The 13978-nt window shown below is 69.3% G+C and overlaps 4 protein-coding genes across 6 annotated transcripts; all 4 read right to left on the bottom strand.

Annotated features, from left to right (window-relative positions):
* Nucleotides 1-448: 448 nt before the first annotated feature.
* On the bottom strand, nt 449-1935 carry LOC148054341 (perilipin-3-like). The gene is made up of 5 exons (XM_087769730.1): nt 1896-1935; nt 1623-1675; nt 1301-1511; nt 1037-1191; nt 449-946 (listed from the first exon to the last, which is right to left on the bottom strand). The coding sequence occupies exons 1-5, from the start codon at nt 1933-1935 to the stop codon at nt 449-451; spliced, it is 957 nt and encodes a 318-aa protein (XP_087625856.1).
* Nucleotides 1936-2521: 586 nt separating this feature from the next.
* LOC104018801 (perilipin-3) lies at nt 2522-6046 on the bottom strand. 2 transcript variants are annotated; one of them, XM_087769515.1, is made up of 8 exons: nt 5907-6046; nt 4986-5043; nt 4570-4765; nt 4210-4292; nt 3821-4118; nt 3481-3671; nt 3277-3399; nt 2522-3200 (listed from the first exon to the last, which is right to left on the bottom strand). In XM_087769515.1, exons 2-8 carry the CDS (start codon nt 5034-5036, stop codon nt 2856-2858), a joined length of 1287 nt encoding a protein of 428 aa, XP_087625641.1. In that variant the 5' UTR covers nt 5037-5043; nt 5907-6046; the 3' UTR covers nt 2522-2855. The 2 variants fall into 2 exon arrangements, with proteins under 2 accessions (XP_087625641.1, XP_087625640.1); XM_087769514.1 differs by lacking the exon at nt 5907-6046 and adding an exon at nt 5294-5382.
* Nucleotides 6047-6330: 284 nt separating this feature from the next.
* Nucleotides 6331-9565, bottom strand: LOC104018800 (perilipin-3-like). The gene is made up of 7 exons (XM_087769516.1): nt 9447-9565; nt 9174-9369; nt 8814-8896; nt 8497-8728; nt 7724-7914; nt 7526-7639; nt 6331-7037 (listed from the first exon to the last, which is right to left on the bottom strand). Exons 1-7 carry the CDS (start codon nt 9492-9494, stop codon nt 6615-6617), a joined length of 1287 nt encoding a protein of 428 aa, XP_087625642.1. The 5' UTR covers nt 9495-9565; the 3' UTR covers nt 6331-6614.
* A 2144-nt stretch (nt 9566-11709) lies between these two features.
* LRG1 (leucine rich alpha-2-glycoprotein 1) lies at nt 11710-13287 on the bottom strand. 2 transcript variants are annotated; one of them, XM_087769293.1, is made up of 2 exons: nt 13180-13287; nt 11710-13006 (listed from the first exon to the last, which is right to left on the bottom strand). In XM_087769293.1, the coding sequence occupies exon 2, from the start codon at nt 12995-12997 to the stop codon at nt 11990-11992; it is 1008 nt and encodes a 335-aa protein (XP_087625419.1). In that variant the 5' UTR covers nt 12998-13006; nt 13180-13287; the 3' UTR covers nt 11710-11989. The 2 variants fall into 2 exon arrangements, with proteins under 2 accessions (XP_087625419.1, XP_009470186.2); XM_009471911.2 differs by having other exon boundaries at nt 11710-13001; nt 13180-13250.
* Between the last annotated feature and the right edge of the window lie 691 nt (nt 13288-13978).

Here is a 13978-nt window from a genome sequence, read left to right as displayed (position 1 = left end):
AAACCCAAATAAAAACCTCACAAAAAAAGCCCCGCGTGCCTGTTGCCCAACTGCTGGGAAGCGGTGGGTGAGAAGCTGGGAGCTGGGGTGAGGCGGGTGCTGCTGCCCGGTGCGGAGCCGGGGGCTTAGCCCCAGCCTGGGGCTGGGGAGACGCGGGGGCAGCCCGGCCCCCGACGCTGGGGAAGGGGGACGGGGCCATGGGGACGTGTCGCTGCCCCCCAGGAGGGGTTGGTTAAGCCCTGTGCTGCCCCAGCAAGGAGCCCGGGGTCTGTCCGTCCCCCCCAAACTCCCCCAATGCCTTTAGCTGTTGCAGCCCCCATGGTCACGGATGGCAGCACTGGGGACAGAATAACACCAAGACACGGACATGAACGTGAGCAGAGCCATGTTGGTGGCACCGAGGACGCAGCAGGGTTTCAGGCCGAGGCTGGTTGAATTTGGGGCACCCCTAGGTTTGGGGGTGCGGTGTGGTGGTGTGTGGTGCCGCCGTGCCGGCAGCCTCGCCGGCATCCTCCAGCCACGGCGCCAGTGGGGGCCGGAGCAGGAACACCACCAGCACCTCCCAGGCCTGGGCCACCGCCTCGCGTCCCTGGGCCACCACAGTCCCCAGCAGCTCCCGCAGGGACACGGCCTGGCTGAAGGTGCCGTGGACCTCGGCCACGCTGCGCTGGGCTTGCCGTGCTGCCTGTTGCAGCAGGGCTGGCAGCTGCCCGACCCGAGCCTGCAGCTGCACCAGGGTGTCCCTCAGCCGCTGTGCCAGCATCCGACCCGCAGCCAGCACCTGCCCCGGTGGCATCATGGGGGTCCCGCACCCCTCGGGCAGCCTTGCCTGGGTGCTGGGACAGGCAGGGTGTGGGCAGGGGTTTGCCTGTGCCTGGTTGCTGTGCACCCACAGCTCCTGGCTGTTGCAGAGCGGCTCCTCCAAGCCTTGCTGCACGGCCTTCGTCTGCGGGAGGAATGGCACCGTGGGCATGGGGATCCCGGGCATGGTGGGGATCCCCCCACCCACCCAGCACCGCGAAGCGGAGGCTCTCACCACATCGAGGGGGGTGTCCAGGCCCTTCTGCCAGAGCTGCTGCACCAGGGCCACGGCTCGGCTCCCGACGTTGCTGGAGAGGGAGCCGAGGGGAAGGAGGCCGCTGTGCCGGAGAGCCCCGTCCGTTGAATCTGGCCCCTCTGCAGCCCTGTCTGCTGTGGGGGAAGAGGGGCTGGAGATGGGGTGCTGGGGGTCCTGGCCCCCAGCAGCATCCCAGGGCGAGGGGGATGTGGGGACCCCCGGCAGCACCCCAGGGTCTCTTACCCGCCTGCCTCTTGCCCAGGGGCAGGCAACGGTTCAGCCACCGCTGGGATGTAGCCAGCGCCCGCTCAACACCGTGGAGGAAGAGCTGACCCACCGCGGGGCCCAGCAAGGCGCGGAGGATGATGGCCACGACCGAGGGGATGCTGGTCCTGGTGTCCTCAGGGACCCCTGGCTGCGTGGGGGGACCCCTCGGGGCAGAGCCTGTAGCAGCCTGGGGCGCAGAGGGGCTGCCGTCAGGCACCCACCCCCGGGACACCCGCAAAGTCCCCTCCAGGGACCTGTGGGACCCCAAGCAGGGGCCCAGCCCCCGGGGACAGGGTACCTGCTGGGATGGCTGCAGGGTGGCCTCATCCGCGGGGTCCAGGGAGGCTCTGCCTGCAAGGGGGGGCACAGCGCTGACTCCCGGGGTGCAGGTGGGTGCCACAGAGCCCCAGTGCCATCTCTGGGCCAAGCCGTGCCCATGGGGGGACCTTGGTGCCTGTCTCCTTCAGGAGCATGGGGGGGGTCTGCTGGTGGGCACCCGGCTCATGGCAAGCTGTGCAGGGCGAGGGGCTGAGCTGTGCTGGGGGGGCCTGGGGTCCTGCTCAGCCCCCACCACCGCAGTCCTGCACCCGAGGACGATCCCCCAGGGCCATTGTCACCAGTGGTGGGGGTGACAGCCCGGTCTGGGGGGACAGAGCACGGTGCCACTGCATAGCATGCAGAGCACAGGGTGCTGCCCCTCAATCCCACCGGGGTGAGCAGGTCCCAGCACCCCCCCGCTGCCAGACCCTGCTGCCCTGAGCCCCCTGGGATGGGCCTGTCTGTGTCCCCAGGGCTGGGGCCATCCCACTCCCAGGACAGCCCTGGTCCCACCTCCTGCTCCTGTCCTCCCATCCCAGTCCCACCAGGGCTGGGGACAGGCCAGGGGTCTCACTGGGCTGTGGGATGGGTGGGGGGCCCAGGACATGGGGGTCCCCAGGACTTGGGGGGGGCTGTTCCTTCCAAGCACCCCCTCCACTCACCAGCCATGGGCTCTGCTCAGGTGGTGGAAGAAAGAAGCCAATGTCCTGCGGGCTCAGCACCAGGCTGTCCCCTCCAGTGACTCCCTTAGAAGCCCCAGCCCCTGTGAGGTCACGCAGGGCTATGACATCATCACTCCCCCTGAGCCCCTGCTTGGGCTGGGATGCAGCCACAGGGACCCCAATTCTTCAACCCCCCCCAGAAGAAGCCTCAGTCCAGTGCAAAACTAACCAGAGTTTATTGCTTCACGAGCCATGCCCGACCCTACAAGAGCAGGGACTTGAAGGCACCAAGGACAAGGAGGATCCAGCCAGGGGCTGGAGTTGACCCCAACAGGCACTTGGGGGGCCAAGGCAGGTTACTGCACATCCCTGGCACAGGTGACAAGGGACAGAGCTGCGCCGGGGGCAGGCAGGAGAGGTCCCTTGTGCAGGCAGGCACTAAGGTTACGGGCGAGGTGGGCCAGGCAGGGGTTAGTAGATGCTTCTATCAAGGCTTGGGGGGGGGGGGGGGGGGGGGGGGTAGGACCAACATCACCCCAGCCCAGAGGATGCTACTGCACCTCCAGGTCCACCATGCGCTGGCCTGAGGGGGCAAAGGGTCCCACCAGCCAGGTCAGGGGGGTGTTGTGGGCCACGTGCTCCACCAGCTCGTCCATCAGCTGGCGGGCTTTGGTGGCACGGGCACGGGCTTGGGCCAGCACGCTGCCCGTCACGTCCTGGAGGGAGGCAGCGGAGGCGAGGGCTGCCCGTAGCTCCTCCACGTTTTGCCGGACCTGCCCCGCCGTCTCCTGGATGCCAGCAGGGAGGCCCTGGAGGCTGGACACCAAGGGCTGACAGGAGCTCTGGAGCTGCTGCGTCAAGCCCTGCAGCAGGGCCAGCGTCCCCGACTCCACCGGCTGTAGGGGGACAAGGGGGTGGTGAGGGGTTGGGGGGACACCGGGTGACCCCAGGGACCCCCTGCCCTCCACCTACCTCTGGTGGCACCAGGTCCTTGCCACCGCCCGGTTGCTTCTTGCTCCATTCCAGCCACATCTGCTGCAGCTTCTCCTGCCCTCCCTGCAGCTTCTGGTCCATGCCCTGCTTGAGATGCTCCACCTGGGAGGAGAGGGAGAGCCTGGCGTGGGTAGTCTGCCACAGCCCCCGCGGGGCACGGGGGGACACGGGGATGGGTCCTACCAGGTCGAGGGTGCGCTGGAGCTGGGCCAGCACGTCCTGGCTGCTGCTGCGGGCGCTCTGCAGCTTGCCCAAGGAGTGCTGGAGGGCTCGGTGCCGCAGCTTGGCCGAGAGGGAGCCCAGGCGCACGAAGTAACTCTGCTGCTGCTTCTGCTGCTCCATTTCAAAGCCCTCCACGGCTGTGGCCAGCTTGGCTGCGGGAGAGGAGCTGCTGAGGTGGCCCCACCACCCCCACCCCCTGCCACGTAGAGCCAGCATCGCCCTGCCCAGGCTCTACCCACCCCTCTCCAAGGAGACCCCCAGGCCATGAGACATCTCCAGGGGCTTGTGATCAGCTCCTTACCCAGCTCCTCATCCGTCATGGGCAGGTAATGGTCCACCAGCTCCTCAGACTTCTCCAGCATGGAGCCCACCCCGCTCACCACCATCTGGCCCACGGTTGAGCCCATGACGGTGCTGACGCCGCTGCTCACCGCCGACTTGGTCAGCTCCACGCTGCCCTGCACGGCCCCTTTGGTCATGTCCATCACACCCGTCACCCGGCTGGTCACCGCGTCCTTGGCCCCGGCCACGGTGCTGGTCAGGACATCCTTGGCCCCCGTCACCGTGGATGTCACCAGCTGCTTGGTGTCTGAGATGAGCTGGTTGGGGGTGGACAACCCTCTGTTAAGCAGCACTTGGTGGGGGGGGACGACCTCAGGTGTGCTTGCCCACCCCACCCCACCCCGCTACCTTCTCCGTGGGCTGCTGCAGGATGGGCAGCTTCTCCTCCAGCTTATCCAGCCCCTTGCAGGCGTATTCGTTGGCGGTGGAAACTAGAGATGTGAAAAACAGATGGCTTTTAACACCCTGCAGCCTTGCAAAAGCTCTCCTAGGGCCAGTTTTTTGGGCACCCCAAAGTTCAGGGGGTGCTGCCCCCCTCCCAGCTTCTCCTCCAGCTTCTCCAGCCCTTTGCAGGTGTATTTGTTGGTGGTGGAAACTGGAGATGAGAAAACAGCTTCTCCCTCCCCTGCTGCCTTGCAAGAGCTCTGCTAGGGCCGGTTTTTGGGGTACCCCAGAACCATGGGGTGCTGCCCCCCCAGCCCCACTCACTCTGCGGCTCCAGCTTGGTGAGGATGGGCTGGGCCCCGCTCACCGCCGCCGCCGTCAGCGTCTTCACCCCCTTTTCGGCAGCGTCGCAGACGGACTTGACGTAGGGGTGGCTCTCCTTGGTGGAGGCGTAGGCGGTGGAGACCATGTCGTAGGCTGAGCTGACCAGGGGCAGGCTGGCCACCCGCGTCCCGATGCTCTGGGGGTGCGAAGGGGTCAGGATGAGTGTGGGTGTGATGGAGCCCCAAATCTCATAGGGGATGGGGGGGCACTCTGTGCCCCCAACCCCCCGAGGATGGTTCTGGGGGTACTCTGAGGGCCCTGCAAGCCCACCGAAGGGCAAGAGAACCCAGAGCCCTGTCCCCAGGCAGGGACCCCCTGCATACCCCCACCCCAACCCCCCCCTTGCCCCCACTGACCTGCTGCTCCTCTGCCTTGGGCTGCGCCGTCCCGGGCTCGCTGGTGGCCATGGCGGGGCTGGGGAAACCGTGAGTGGGGTCAGAGCCCCCGCGCCCCCCACCCACCCCCGGGATGGGGGAACCCCAGGGTACCCCCTCCCTGGGACGGGGCAGCCCCCACCCGGCTGGGGACCCCCAGGACAGGGGGGTTCCCAGCCCCCTCCCGTGCCCCAGACACGGACCGGGACCGGGACCGGGACCGGGACCGGGACCGGGACCGGGACCGGGACCGGGACCGGGACCGGGACCGGGACCGGGACCGGGCTCACCGCTGGAAGTTAGGCTGAGCTCTGGACCCGCCCCACGCCTTCCCAACCGGCCTTTATAGCCCCGGAGCCCGGCCCCGGGCGCATGTGACCGGGGCCCGCCCTGCCGGGGCCGGCCCGGGGCGGTCCGGGAGCCCCGACCCGCCGGGGCGGCGCGGCCCGGGGCTGCAGCGACCCCTCCGGGACCGGGATCCCCGGGGGTCCGGCTGCACCGACCGCCCCCCCCCCCCCCACCGGACAGGGCTGCACCGACCCCCCCGAGACCGACCCCCCCGGGACCGACCCTCTCGGGACCGGATCCCCGCCGGGACCGGCCCTCCCGGGATGGGACCCCCCCGGGACCGATTCCTCCCGGCACCGGGCTACACCGAGCCCCTCGGGACCCGCTCCCCCAGGGCCGGACTGCACCGATTCCTCCCCCAGCCCCGGGACTGGATGCCCTGGGACCCTCCCCCCCCCGAGACCGAATCCCCCCGGGATCGGGTCCCCCAGGCCGGGCTGGCTCTGACCCCCTCGGGACCAGATCCCCGGGACAGATCAGGCACTGACCCCCCCCAAACCCCCCCTCCCCTCGGGGGGATCCCCCAGCACGGGGGTCCCGCTGTTCCCCCCACACCTGGCCCAGTGGAGAAGGTCAGACTGGTCCCAGTAGGTGCCGGTGGCAGGAGGACAGCCAGTCCCGGGGGACCCAGTGCTACTCCACTGGGTGCCGTGGCCACGCTGCACCCGCAATGCTGGGGCTACCCCGGGCCCAGCCCTGCCGCGGGACGCAGCAGCGATAACCGTGACAAAGTTCACTGCCACACGGCCACGGTTCACAGTCCAGCCGCCCCGGCACCCCGCCGGCACCCTCCATCCCAGCACCCCACCCGCACCCACCCCGGCACCCTGCCGGCGAAACCCCCCCCATGGGGTCACCCCGCACCCTCAGCTCTGCCGCCCCTGCTGAGCCCCCCCGGCAAGCACGGCGCGACGCGGTGGCTCTGCCACAGCCAGCACTACAGGCTGTGAGTCATTTTAAGGCCCAAAACGTTGTTTTCTTCTTCTTTAAAGTGCTTTGAGGCTGCTAAGACAAGAAATCCTGACGCTCGCCGGGCTCGGGGACACTGCGGGGAGCCCCGGATCCCGTATGGGACGGGACAGGCTTGGCACACGCTCCATCCTCTGTGTGCCACCATCCCCTCCCTCCCCGAACAAGTCCCCAGTTGTGGCATCAGGGGTCCCATGCCGCATCAACGAGTCCACCGTCACCTCGTCCCCGGCGCGGATGAGGTTCGCTGCCGCGGGTGGGTGGGTGCTCCCCCCAGTTTGGCGGTGCCGGGGCTCAGCGCTGGCTGCAGAGCCGTGGGGGAGTGGGCACCCGGTGCGTCCCCCCCACGGTGATGCAGCCCTCCCATTTGGCCATCTCCACGGGGACATCCTCCGGGTACTCCACCAGGGCGGGGGCGAAGGGTCCCACCAGCCAGGGCAGGGGCGCGTGCTGCCCCACGTACTCCAGCAGCTCATCGATGCTCAACTGCGCCCGCATCACCGTCTCCCGGCTCTGCGCCAGCACCAAACTCGACAGATCGTGGAAGGAGTGGGCGCGGGAGAGGGAAGCCTGCACGCCCTCCATGCTGTGCCGGACGTGTCCCGCCGTCTCCTGCACGCTGCTGGGCAAACCCCGGGCGCTGGCGGCCAAGCGGGTGCAGGCGGCGTGGAGCTGGCGCAGGAGCCCACGCAGCATGGCCAGCGTCCGCGCCTCCACCTGCAAGGCAGCCAGTGGGCAGTGGTGGCCCTGGGGTGTGATGCTCCCCCGGGTCTGGCCCAGCTCAGAGACCTGTACCTTGGTGTCCTCCATGGGCACGGTCCCCTAACCCGTACCTTGGTGTCCTCCATGGGCACAGCCTCCCGCCTCAAACCTTGGTGTCCTCCATGGACACGGTCCCCCAACCCGTACCTTGGTGTCCTCCATGGGCACGGTGCCCCAACTGTACCTTGGTGTCCTCCATGGGCACAGCCTCCCGCCTCAAACCTTGGTGTCCTCCATGGACACGGTCCCCCAACCCGTACCTTGGTGTCCTCCATGGGCACGGTGCTCCAACTGTACCTTGGTGTCCTCCATGGGCACAGCCTCCCGCCTCAAACCTTGGTGTCCTCCATGGACACGGTCCCCCAACCTGTACCTTGGTGTCCTCCACGGGCACAGGCCCCCCACCCCCTACGATGTCCCCCACGGGTACCCCCGCGCCGTACCTCGGTCTCGTCCATGGGCACAGCATTCTGCCGGCTCCACTCCAGCCACATGCGGTAGAGATGCTGCCGGGCACCGTACAGCGGCCCATCCATGCCCTGCCGCCCCTGCTCGATCTGGGGGAACAGACAGCGAGGTGGGAGCACACTGGGGGGTGCCGGGCTGGCACGGGGCGGGCACAGTCCCCACCGCATCCTTACCAGCTCGAAGATGCGGTGGAGCTGGGCCAGGACCTGCTGGGCGCTGTGCCGTGCCCGCTGCAGCTCACCCAGCGAGCACCGCAGGGCTCGGTGCCGCAGCTTGGCTGAGAGCGAGCCCACGCGGACGAAGTAACTCTCCCGCCGTCTCTGCCGCTCCGGTGAGGCCACCTGGACACCCGCCACCGCCGCCGCTGCGGGGCCAGGGGGTGAGAACCGCGTGGCTGGACCATCCCATGCCAAGCACCGGAGCACCCCGCTGCCGGCGCTGGGATGAGCCCCCCGAGCTCCGCACCCCATCATGGGGACACGGGGGTGCCCGACTGCGGGATGTTTGGCCACTGGGTCATGTGGAGGTGTCACCAAAAAGCCAGGTGGCCTCTCCGGTCACCTCTGCCGTGACACGGGGCCAGCTCTGCCCACCCCTACCCCGTGCCGAGCTATAAATACCCGGGGCGGGCGGTGCACAGGGCTATATTTGCTTTCTGGTTTCCAGGTGAGAGTTCACCCACCACCACGCCGCGTTCCCTGGCTTCGGGTTCCCGCCGGGTGGGGACCATCCCCTGCACAGCGTCACGGTGGCCCCGGGCACCGCGTGGGGCTCGGCGATGCCCTGGCACCGCAGAGCTGCCCAGGCACCACGGCACGGGGCCAAGAAGGGGCACCGGGTGCAAGCGATGCCGGGGCGGTGCTGAGCGATGGGGTGAGGGACCCGGGGAGGCTTGGCAGCCCCAAATCTGGGAGAAGGTTTCTGACCCGGCACGGTCGGCACTCACCCAGCTCCTCGTCCGTCCCAGGCAGGTATCGCTCCACCAGCTCCTCCGATTTCCCCAGCACTGCATCCACCCCGGTGGCCAGCAGCTGGCCCATGCGGGAGCCCACCACGGTGCTGACGCCGGTGCTCAGCGCCGAGCGCGTCCTCTCCACGCCGCCCTGCACCGCGCTGCAAGCCAGGCCCACCGCGCCGCTGACGGTGGACGACACCAGCTCCCTGGTCCCTGCCACCACCTGGGAGGGGACAGCACAGGGACATTGTGTCCCAGCACCTCACCCAGCACCGCACCCGCCCCCTGTCCCCCAGGGGAGACGTTACCCTCTTGGGGGGCTGCTGCAGGATGGGCAGCTTCTCCTCCAGCTTATCCAGCCCCTTGCAGGCGTATTCGTTGGCGGTGGAAACTAGAGATGTGAAAAACAGATGGCTTTTAACACCCTGCAGCCTTGCAAAAGCTCTCCTAGGGCCAGTTTTTTGGGCACCCCAAAGTTCAGGGGGTGCTGCCCCCCTCCCAGCTTCTCCTCCAGCTTCTCCAGCCCTTTGCAGGTGTATTTGTTGGTGGTGGAAACTGGAGATGAGAAAACAGCTTCTCCCTCCCCTGCTGCCTTGCAAGAGCTCTGCTAGGGCCGGTTTTTGGGGTACCCCAGAACCATGGGGTGCTGCCCCCCCAGCCCCACTCACTCTGCGGCTCCAGCTTGGTGAGGATGGGCTGGGCCCCGCTCACCGCCGCCGCCGTCAGCGTCTTCACCCCCTTTTCGGCGGCGTCGCAGACGGACTTGACGTAGGGGTGGCTCTCCTTGGTGGAGGTGTAGGCGGTGGAGACGGCACCGCAGGCACAGCTCACCAGGGCCAGGCCGGCCACCCGGCTCACCACGCTCTGCCAGGGGGGATGGCGGTGAGCTGGGGGCCCCCAGCGATGCCCAGAGCCCCCCCCAGCCCTCCTTGCACCCCTACCTTCAGCTCCTGCCCATCCTCTGCTGGCGCGGTGGTTTTGGCTGACATGGCAGCAGCGGCTGCAGTGGGAAGGGAAGGATCGTGGGGTGGCTGAGCCTGGTGTGGACCCCCGGGGTGGCCGAGCCCCGTGGCCACCCCTCACCGTGCTGAGGAAAGCAGGCTGTGGTGGGGCCGAGCCCCCCAGCACGCCCCTCCGCAGCCCCTACCCCTCGAGGGCTGAGACCTGCCAGCTCATGACACAAGTGGGAGGCAGCTGGAGGCCTCCGAGCCGCTCAAGGGGGAGTCCCGGGGGGTCTGGAAGGGGTTTGGGGTCAGGGCTGCCCCCCTGCCCTGCCGGGGTGTGGTGGGGTTGGGTCCCCCATCCCCGCCTGGGTCCCCCCCATTCCCGTTTGGGGCCAGGGAGGGGTTTTGGGTGATTCAGCCGGAAGCCGGGCTGGAGTCGCCTTTCGCAAGCCTGCGGTGGGGACGTGCCACCGGTCACCGTCACCTCGGCCGGGGCAGCCCCAGGACCCACCGCAGGGTACGGAGCAGCCGGTAGCCAGTGGTCAGCAGCCAGTAGCTCCCCCTCTGCCCCCTGGGGTGTCCCGCTGCCACCCAGCTGTGCCCTTGGTCCCGCTGGGGACAGGGCAGTGCCCCTGCCCCACTGCCCCCCAGCCTGGCCCTGGGCACCCCGGGGGGCAAGTCCTGGGGGGCTTTGGGGGTGTCCCCTTGGGTCCCTGGGGGGTAGGTCCCGGGGGGGGCAGGTCCCCTTGGGTCCCTGGGGTGCTCCGGAGCACCCATCACGGAGGGGGGGCACCGGCAGGGGACACCGGGGACCCCCCCCCCAGCCCCCGCCGTCCTGCCTGAAGCGCCGGGCTCCCAGCAGCCCGGGCGGGCTCCGCCCCCCGCCAGCCCCCGGAGCCCCCCGGGCCCTGCGGGGCCGCACCCGGGGACCCCCCGGGACCCCCGGACCCCCCCCGGGACCCCCCCGGCCCCACTTTCCACCCTCCAACTGCCGCCAAGTCCCCTGAACGGTACTTACGGGGGCGGGGGGGGGGCGTGCCTGTCGCGACCCCCGGTCGTGATCGCGATCCCCACTCGCGATCCGCGGCCCCCGCCCAGCGCGGGATTCATAGTTAGCGGAGGGAGCCAATCAGCGAAGGGGAGGGCCGCGCCGCCACCAATTAGGAGGGAGGGGCGGGCCCGAGGGGCGGGCTTTGGGGGGGGCGCCACGTGGGGGCTCTCACGTGGGGCGGCGGGGGCCCGATCCTGCCCGGGGGCTGCGCAGCGTCCCGCGGCGCCGGGGACACCCTGGGGACACCCCGGCCCGGTGGGCGGCCAGGGGCCCCGAGCCACCGCCCCATGCCACGTGCCCCCGCCCCAGGTGTCCCCTGGCCGCGTGTCCCCACGCCAAGTGACCCAACGCCAGGTGTCCCCACCCCAGGTGTCCCCATGCCAAGCATCTCCATGCCAAGCGTCCCCTTGCCGTGTGTCCCCATACCGAGTGTCCCCACCCCAGCTGTCCCCTTGCCGTGTGTCCCCATACCAGGCATCTCCATGCCAAGTGTCCCCACGCCAGGTCCCCGTACCAGGTGACCCAACGCCAGGTGTCCCCTTGCCAAGCATCTCCTTACCAAGTGTCCCCTTGACATATGTCCCCATACCAGGCATTTCCATGCCAAGTGTCCCCTTGTCGTGTGTCCCCTTGCCGTGTGTCCCCATGCCAGGTGTCCCCTTGCCAGGTGTCTCCATGCCAAGCATCTCCATACCAAGTGTCCCCTTGACATGTGCCCCCATACCAAGTGTCCCCATACCAAGTGTCCCCATGCCAAGCATCTCCACGCCAAGTGTCCCCACGCCAGGTCCCCATACCAAGTGACCCAACGCCAGGTGTCCCCGTGCCAAGCATCTCCATACCAAGGGTCCCCTTGACATGCGTCCCCCTACCAGATGTCACCTTGCCAAGCATCTCCATGCCAAATGTCCCCAAGCCATGTGTCCCCACGCCAAGCAGAGCCCCACAGGGTCCCAGGCCTCCCCCAGCCCCTGTGGGCGCTCAGGCCAGGGGACAGCAGTGTCACCCGGCAGTGAGCAACGCCAGAGGGTGGGAGAGGGTGGTGGGCAGTCCCAGGGGGTGGCCCCATGGGGGACCAGGCTGGCCTGGATGGGAACAGGCACGGGCAGGGGACACAGCGGGTATGGGATGGGCATGGCCGGGGGACATGGTGCCCGTCACTGCCTTATCCCCAGGGACTTCATAGGACACAGGAGAAAGCGTGACAGCTCCAAGTGACGGCATTTAATGTGCTCTTGTGGGGTGGGGACAGGGACATGTGCCAGGCGGGATGGGGACAAGGATGTGGGACAGCCTGAGCCCGGTGGGATGGGGCTGGGGGCCATTGGGATGGGCATCACGGGATGGGGACAGGGCTATTGGGATGGGGACAGCCGCACCCTTGTCTCCCTGCCTCAGTTTCCCCAGGAGAGCCCGTCTTGGCTGGGGACAGCGTGGCAGGGAGGGAGGTGACATGCCCAGGCTCCTGGGGTGACACCAGACCCCTTGCCTAGGGGTCCGGCGGGTGCTGCCCGTCCCCCTTGGCCTCACAGCCCGTGTCCCTAGCCTGGCTCACGGTGGCCACCTCCTGTCCCCGAAGGCGCGGGGGGCTGGCGCAGAGGGTGTTGCGGGCGGCGGTGAGCTGCGGGGCCGCCTGCCGCAGCAGCGCCAGCAGCGGGCACTCGCAGGCCCAGGGGTTGCCCGAAATGTCGAGGTCCAACGTGGGGCCAGGGGGCCGGGGGGGCAGCTCCAGTGCCCGCAACCGGTTACGCGCCAGGTCGAGGACGCGGAGATGACGGAGGGGGACGAAGATGCCGGCGGGCAGCGCCCGCAGCTCGTTATCCTGGAGGAAGAGGAGGCGCAGGGCAGGCACGGGCGTGAAGGTGGCAGCCGGCAGCGTGCCCAGCCGGTTCCCCTCCAGGTCGAGCTGCTCCAGCGCCCGCAGCCCGTCCAGCGTGCCCGGCGCCAGGGATGCCAGGCGGTTGTGGGACAGATCCAGGGTACGTAGCGAACGCAGCGGGCGGAAAACCGCCGGTGGCACCTCCGCCAACGCGTTGGCAGCCAGGTTGAGCCAGAGCAGCTGGGGAAGGTGCTGGAACCAGGCAGCCTGCAGCGCCCGCAGCCGGTTCCCCCGCAGCACCAAGTGCTGGAGGTGGCCAGCGGTGGCGAAGATGCCGGCGGGGAGGTTGGCCAGGAGGTTGTCCGTCAGGTCGAGGACGCGCAGGGTGGGCACGGGGCGCAGGAGGGCTTCAGGGAGGATGGCGAGGCGGTTGGAGGAGAGGTGGAGCTCCTGCAGCTGGGGCAGCCCGGCCAGGGCGGTGGGCAGGAGGGTGGCCAGCGCCGTGAACTCCACTGAGATGGCGACGGTGGTGGGGGGGAGCCCGGAGGGGAAGGTGCTCAGAGTGGGCTCCGTGCAGATGAAATGGGTAGCATTGGGGTGGGGGGAGCACGGGGCGGCAGGGCCTGGCAGCAGCAGCAGCAGCAGCAGCGGAGGCAGGATCTGGCCCGGTGGCATCATGGTGCTGGGCTGCAGGCAGGCGGCCATCGTCACTTGAGGGTTGTGCAAGCCCTGCCGCTGCTGTCCTGCTGCCGGCTCGCCACCCCGGCATGGGCAGGCCACGGCTGCAGGCAGGGAGATGCCCCGACCCCCATGTCCCCCCCTCCCTGGCCCCACTCCGAGCCCCCCAGCCCTGCCCTCACCTTCCCAACCGGCTGGCGAGGCTCCTCGGGGACCGTCCCGTCTCCTCGGTGGCTGTCACCCCGGGGTGGGGTTGGTGGCTCGGCCTCACGTGTCGGTTGGGAAATCGCTGCCTTTGCTGCCAGCTCGCAGGGTGCCAGCATCCGGGGCAGGGTCAGGGTGCTGGCGTCCCTGCGTCCCCGTTGCACCCCGTGGCTCTTGGGGGACACAGCATTGACACCCCCCCCTCCCACCCTCACCCCTCTCAGGGACCTTACGGGACCCCAGCACCCAGCACGCCATGGTGCTGTACACCCACGTGGGGGACAGTGAGGCACGGCGCGTCACGGGGGGCGGTGGGACCCCGCGTCGCACCCGCTGCCTCGTGGCAAAGCCCCGCGAGTGGCTCCGTGGCACGATGGGCTGCGGCCGGCGGCTGCTGCGGGCTGAGCACAGAGGAACTCGTTGCATGGGAGAGCGGCTGGGAGTGAGTGGGTGGGTGGGGGTGCTGGGGGGGGTGAGCACAGGGGGGTGGGTAGACGGGGGGTGGGTGCACGTGGGGGGTGTGAACACGGGTGGGTGCGTGCACGGGGGGTGTGTGAGCACAGGTGGGTGCACGGGGGGGGGTGTAAGCACGGGGCATGGGTGCACGGGTGGATGGGTGCACGGGGACTTTGCACCCCGGGGGTCCCCGGGCAGCCGGGTCCCGTGTCTCCCCCCAGCTCCGTGCCCCCCCATCACCCACCGCCAGCACCCCTGTGCCCGGCCCCGGTGCCGCCCCCCCCGAGGCCGGGGGGTCCCGGGTGGGGGGGGAAGAAGGGG

The sequence above is a fragment of the Nipponia nippon genome, unplaced genomic scaffold (genome assembly GCF_047370975.1).
Source record: "Nipponia nippon isolate SJK-2023a ecotype South Korea unplaced genomic scaffold, ASM4737097v1 scaffold_31, whole genome shotgun sequence".
Taxonomy (NCBI): Eukaryota; Metazoa; Chordata; class Aves; order Pelecaniformes; family Threskiornithidae; genus Nipponia; species Nipponia nippon.
Note: the sequence above shows the minus strand (reverse complement) of the source record. Positions and strands in the feature narration are given on the sequence as shown.

Bases quoted from the DNA above. Each gene is read 5' to 3' on its own strand.
- LOC148054341 (XM_087769730.1), bottom strand. From the start codon at position 1,935: ATGGCCCTGGGGGATCGTCCTCGGGTGCAGGACTGCGGTG. The intron at 1,676-1,895 runs GTGGGGGCTGAG...CCCCCCTTGCAG, and splicing joins TCGGGTGCAGGACTGCGGTG to GCAGAGCCTCCCTGGACCCC. The intron at 1,512-1,622 runs GTACCCTGTCCC...TCTGCGCCCCAG, and splicing joins CCCTGCAGCCATCCCAGCAG to GCTGCTACAGGCTCTGCCCC.
- LOC104018801 (XM_087769515.1), bottom strand. From the start codon at position 5,036: ATGGCCACCAGCGAGCCCGGGACGGCGCAGCCCAAGGCAGAGGAGCAG. The intron at 4,766-4,985 runs GTCAGTGGGGGC...TCGCACCCCCAG, and splicing joins CCAAGGCAGAGGAGCAGCAG to AGCATCGGGACGCGGGTGGC. The intron at 4,119-4,209 runs GTAGCGGGGTGG...ACCCCCAACCAG, and splicing joins TGCAGCAGCCCACGGAGAAG to CTCATCTCAGACACCAAGCA.
- LOC104018800 (XM_087769516.1), bottom strand. From the start codon at position 9,494: ATGTCAGCCAAAACCACCGCGCCAGCAGAGGATGGGCAGGAGCTGAAG. The intron at 9,370-9,446 runs GTAGGGGTGCAA...CCCCCCTGGCAG, and splicing joins AGGATGGGCAGGAGCTGAAG to AGCGTGGTGAGCCGGGTGGC. The intron at 7,038-7,525 runs GTACGGCGCGGG...GCTGCCTTGCAG, and splicing joins TGCCCATGGACGAGACCGAG to GTGGAGGCGCGGACGCTGGC.
- LRG1 (XM_087769293.1), bottom strand. From the start codon at position 12,997: ATGATGCCACCGGGCCAGATCCTGCCTCCGCTGCTGCTGCTGCTGCTG.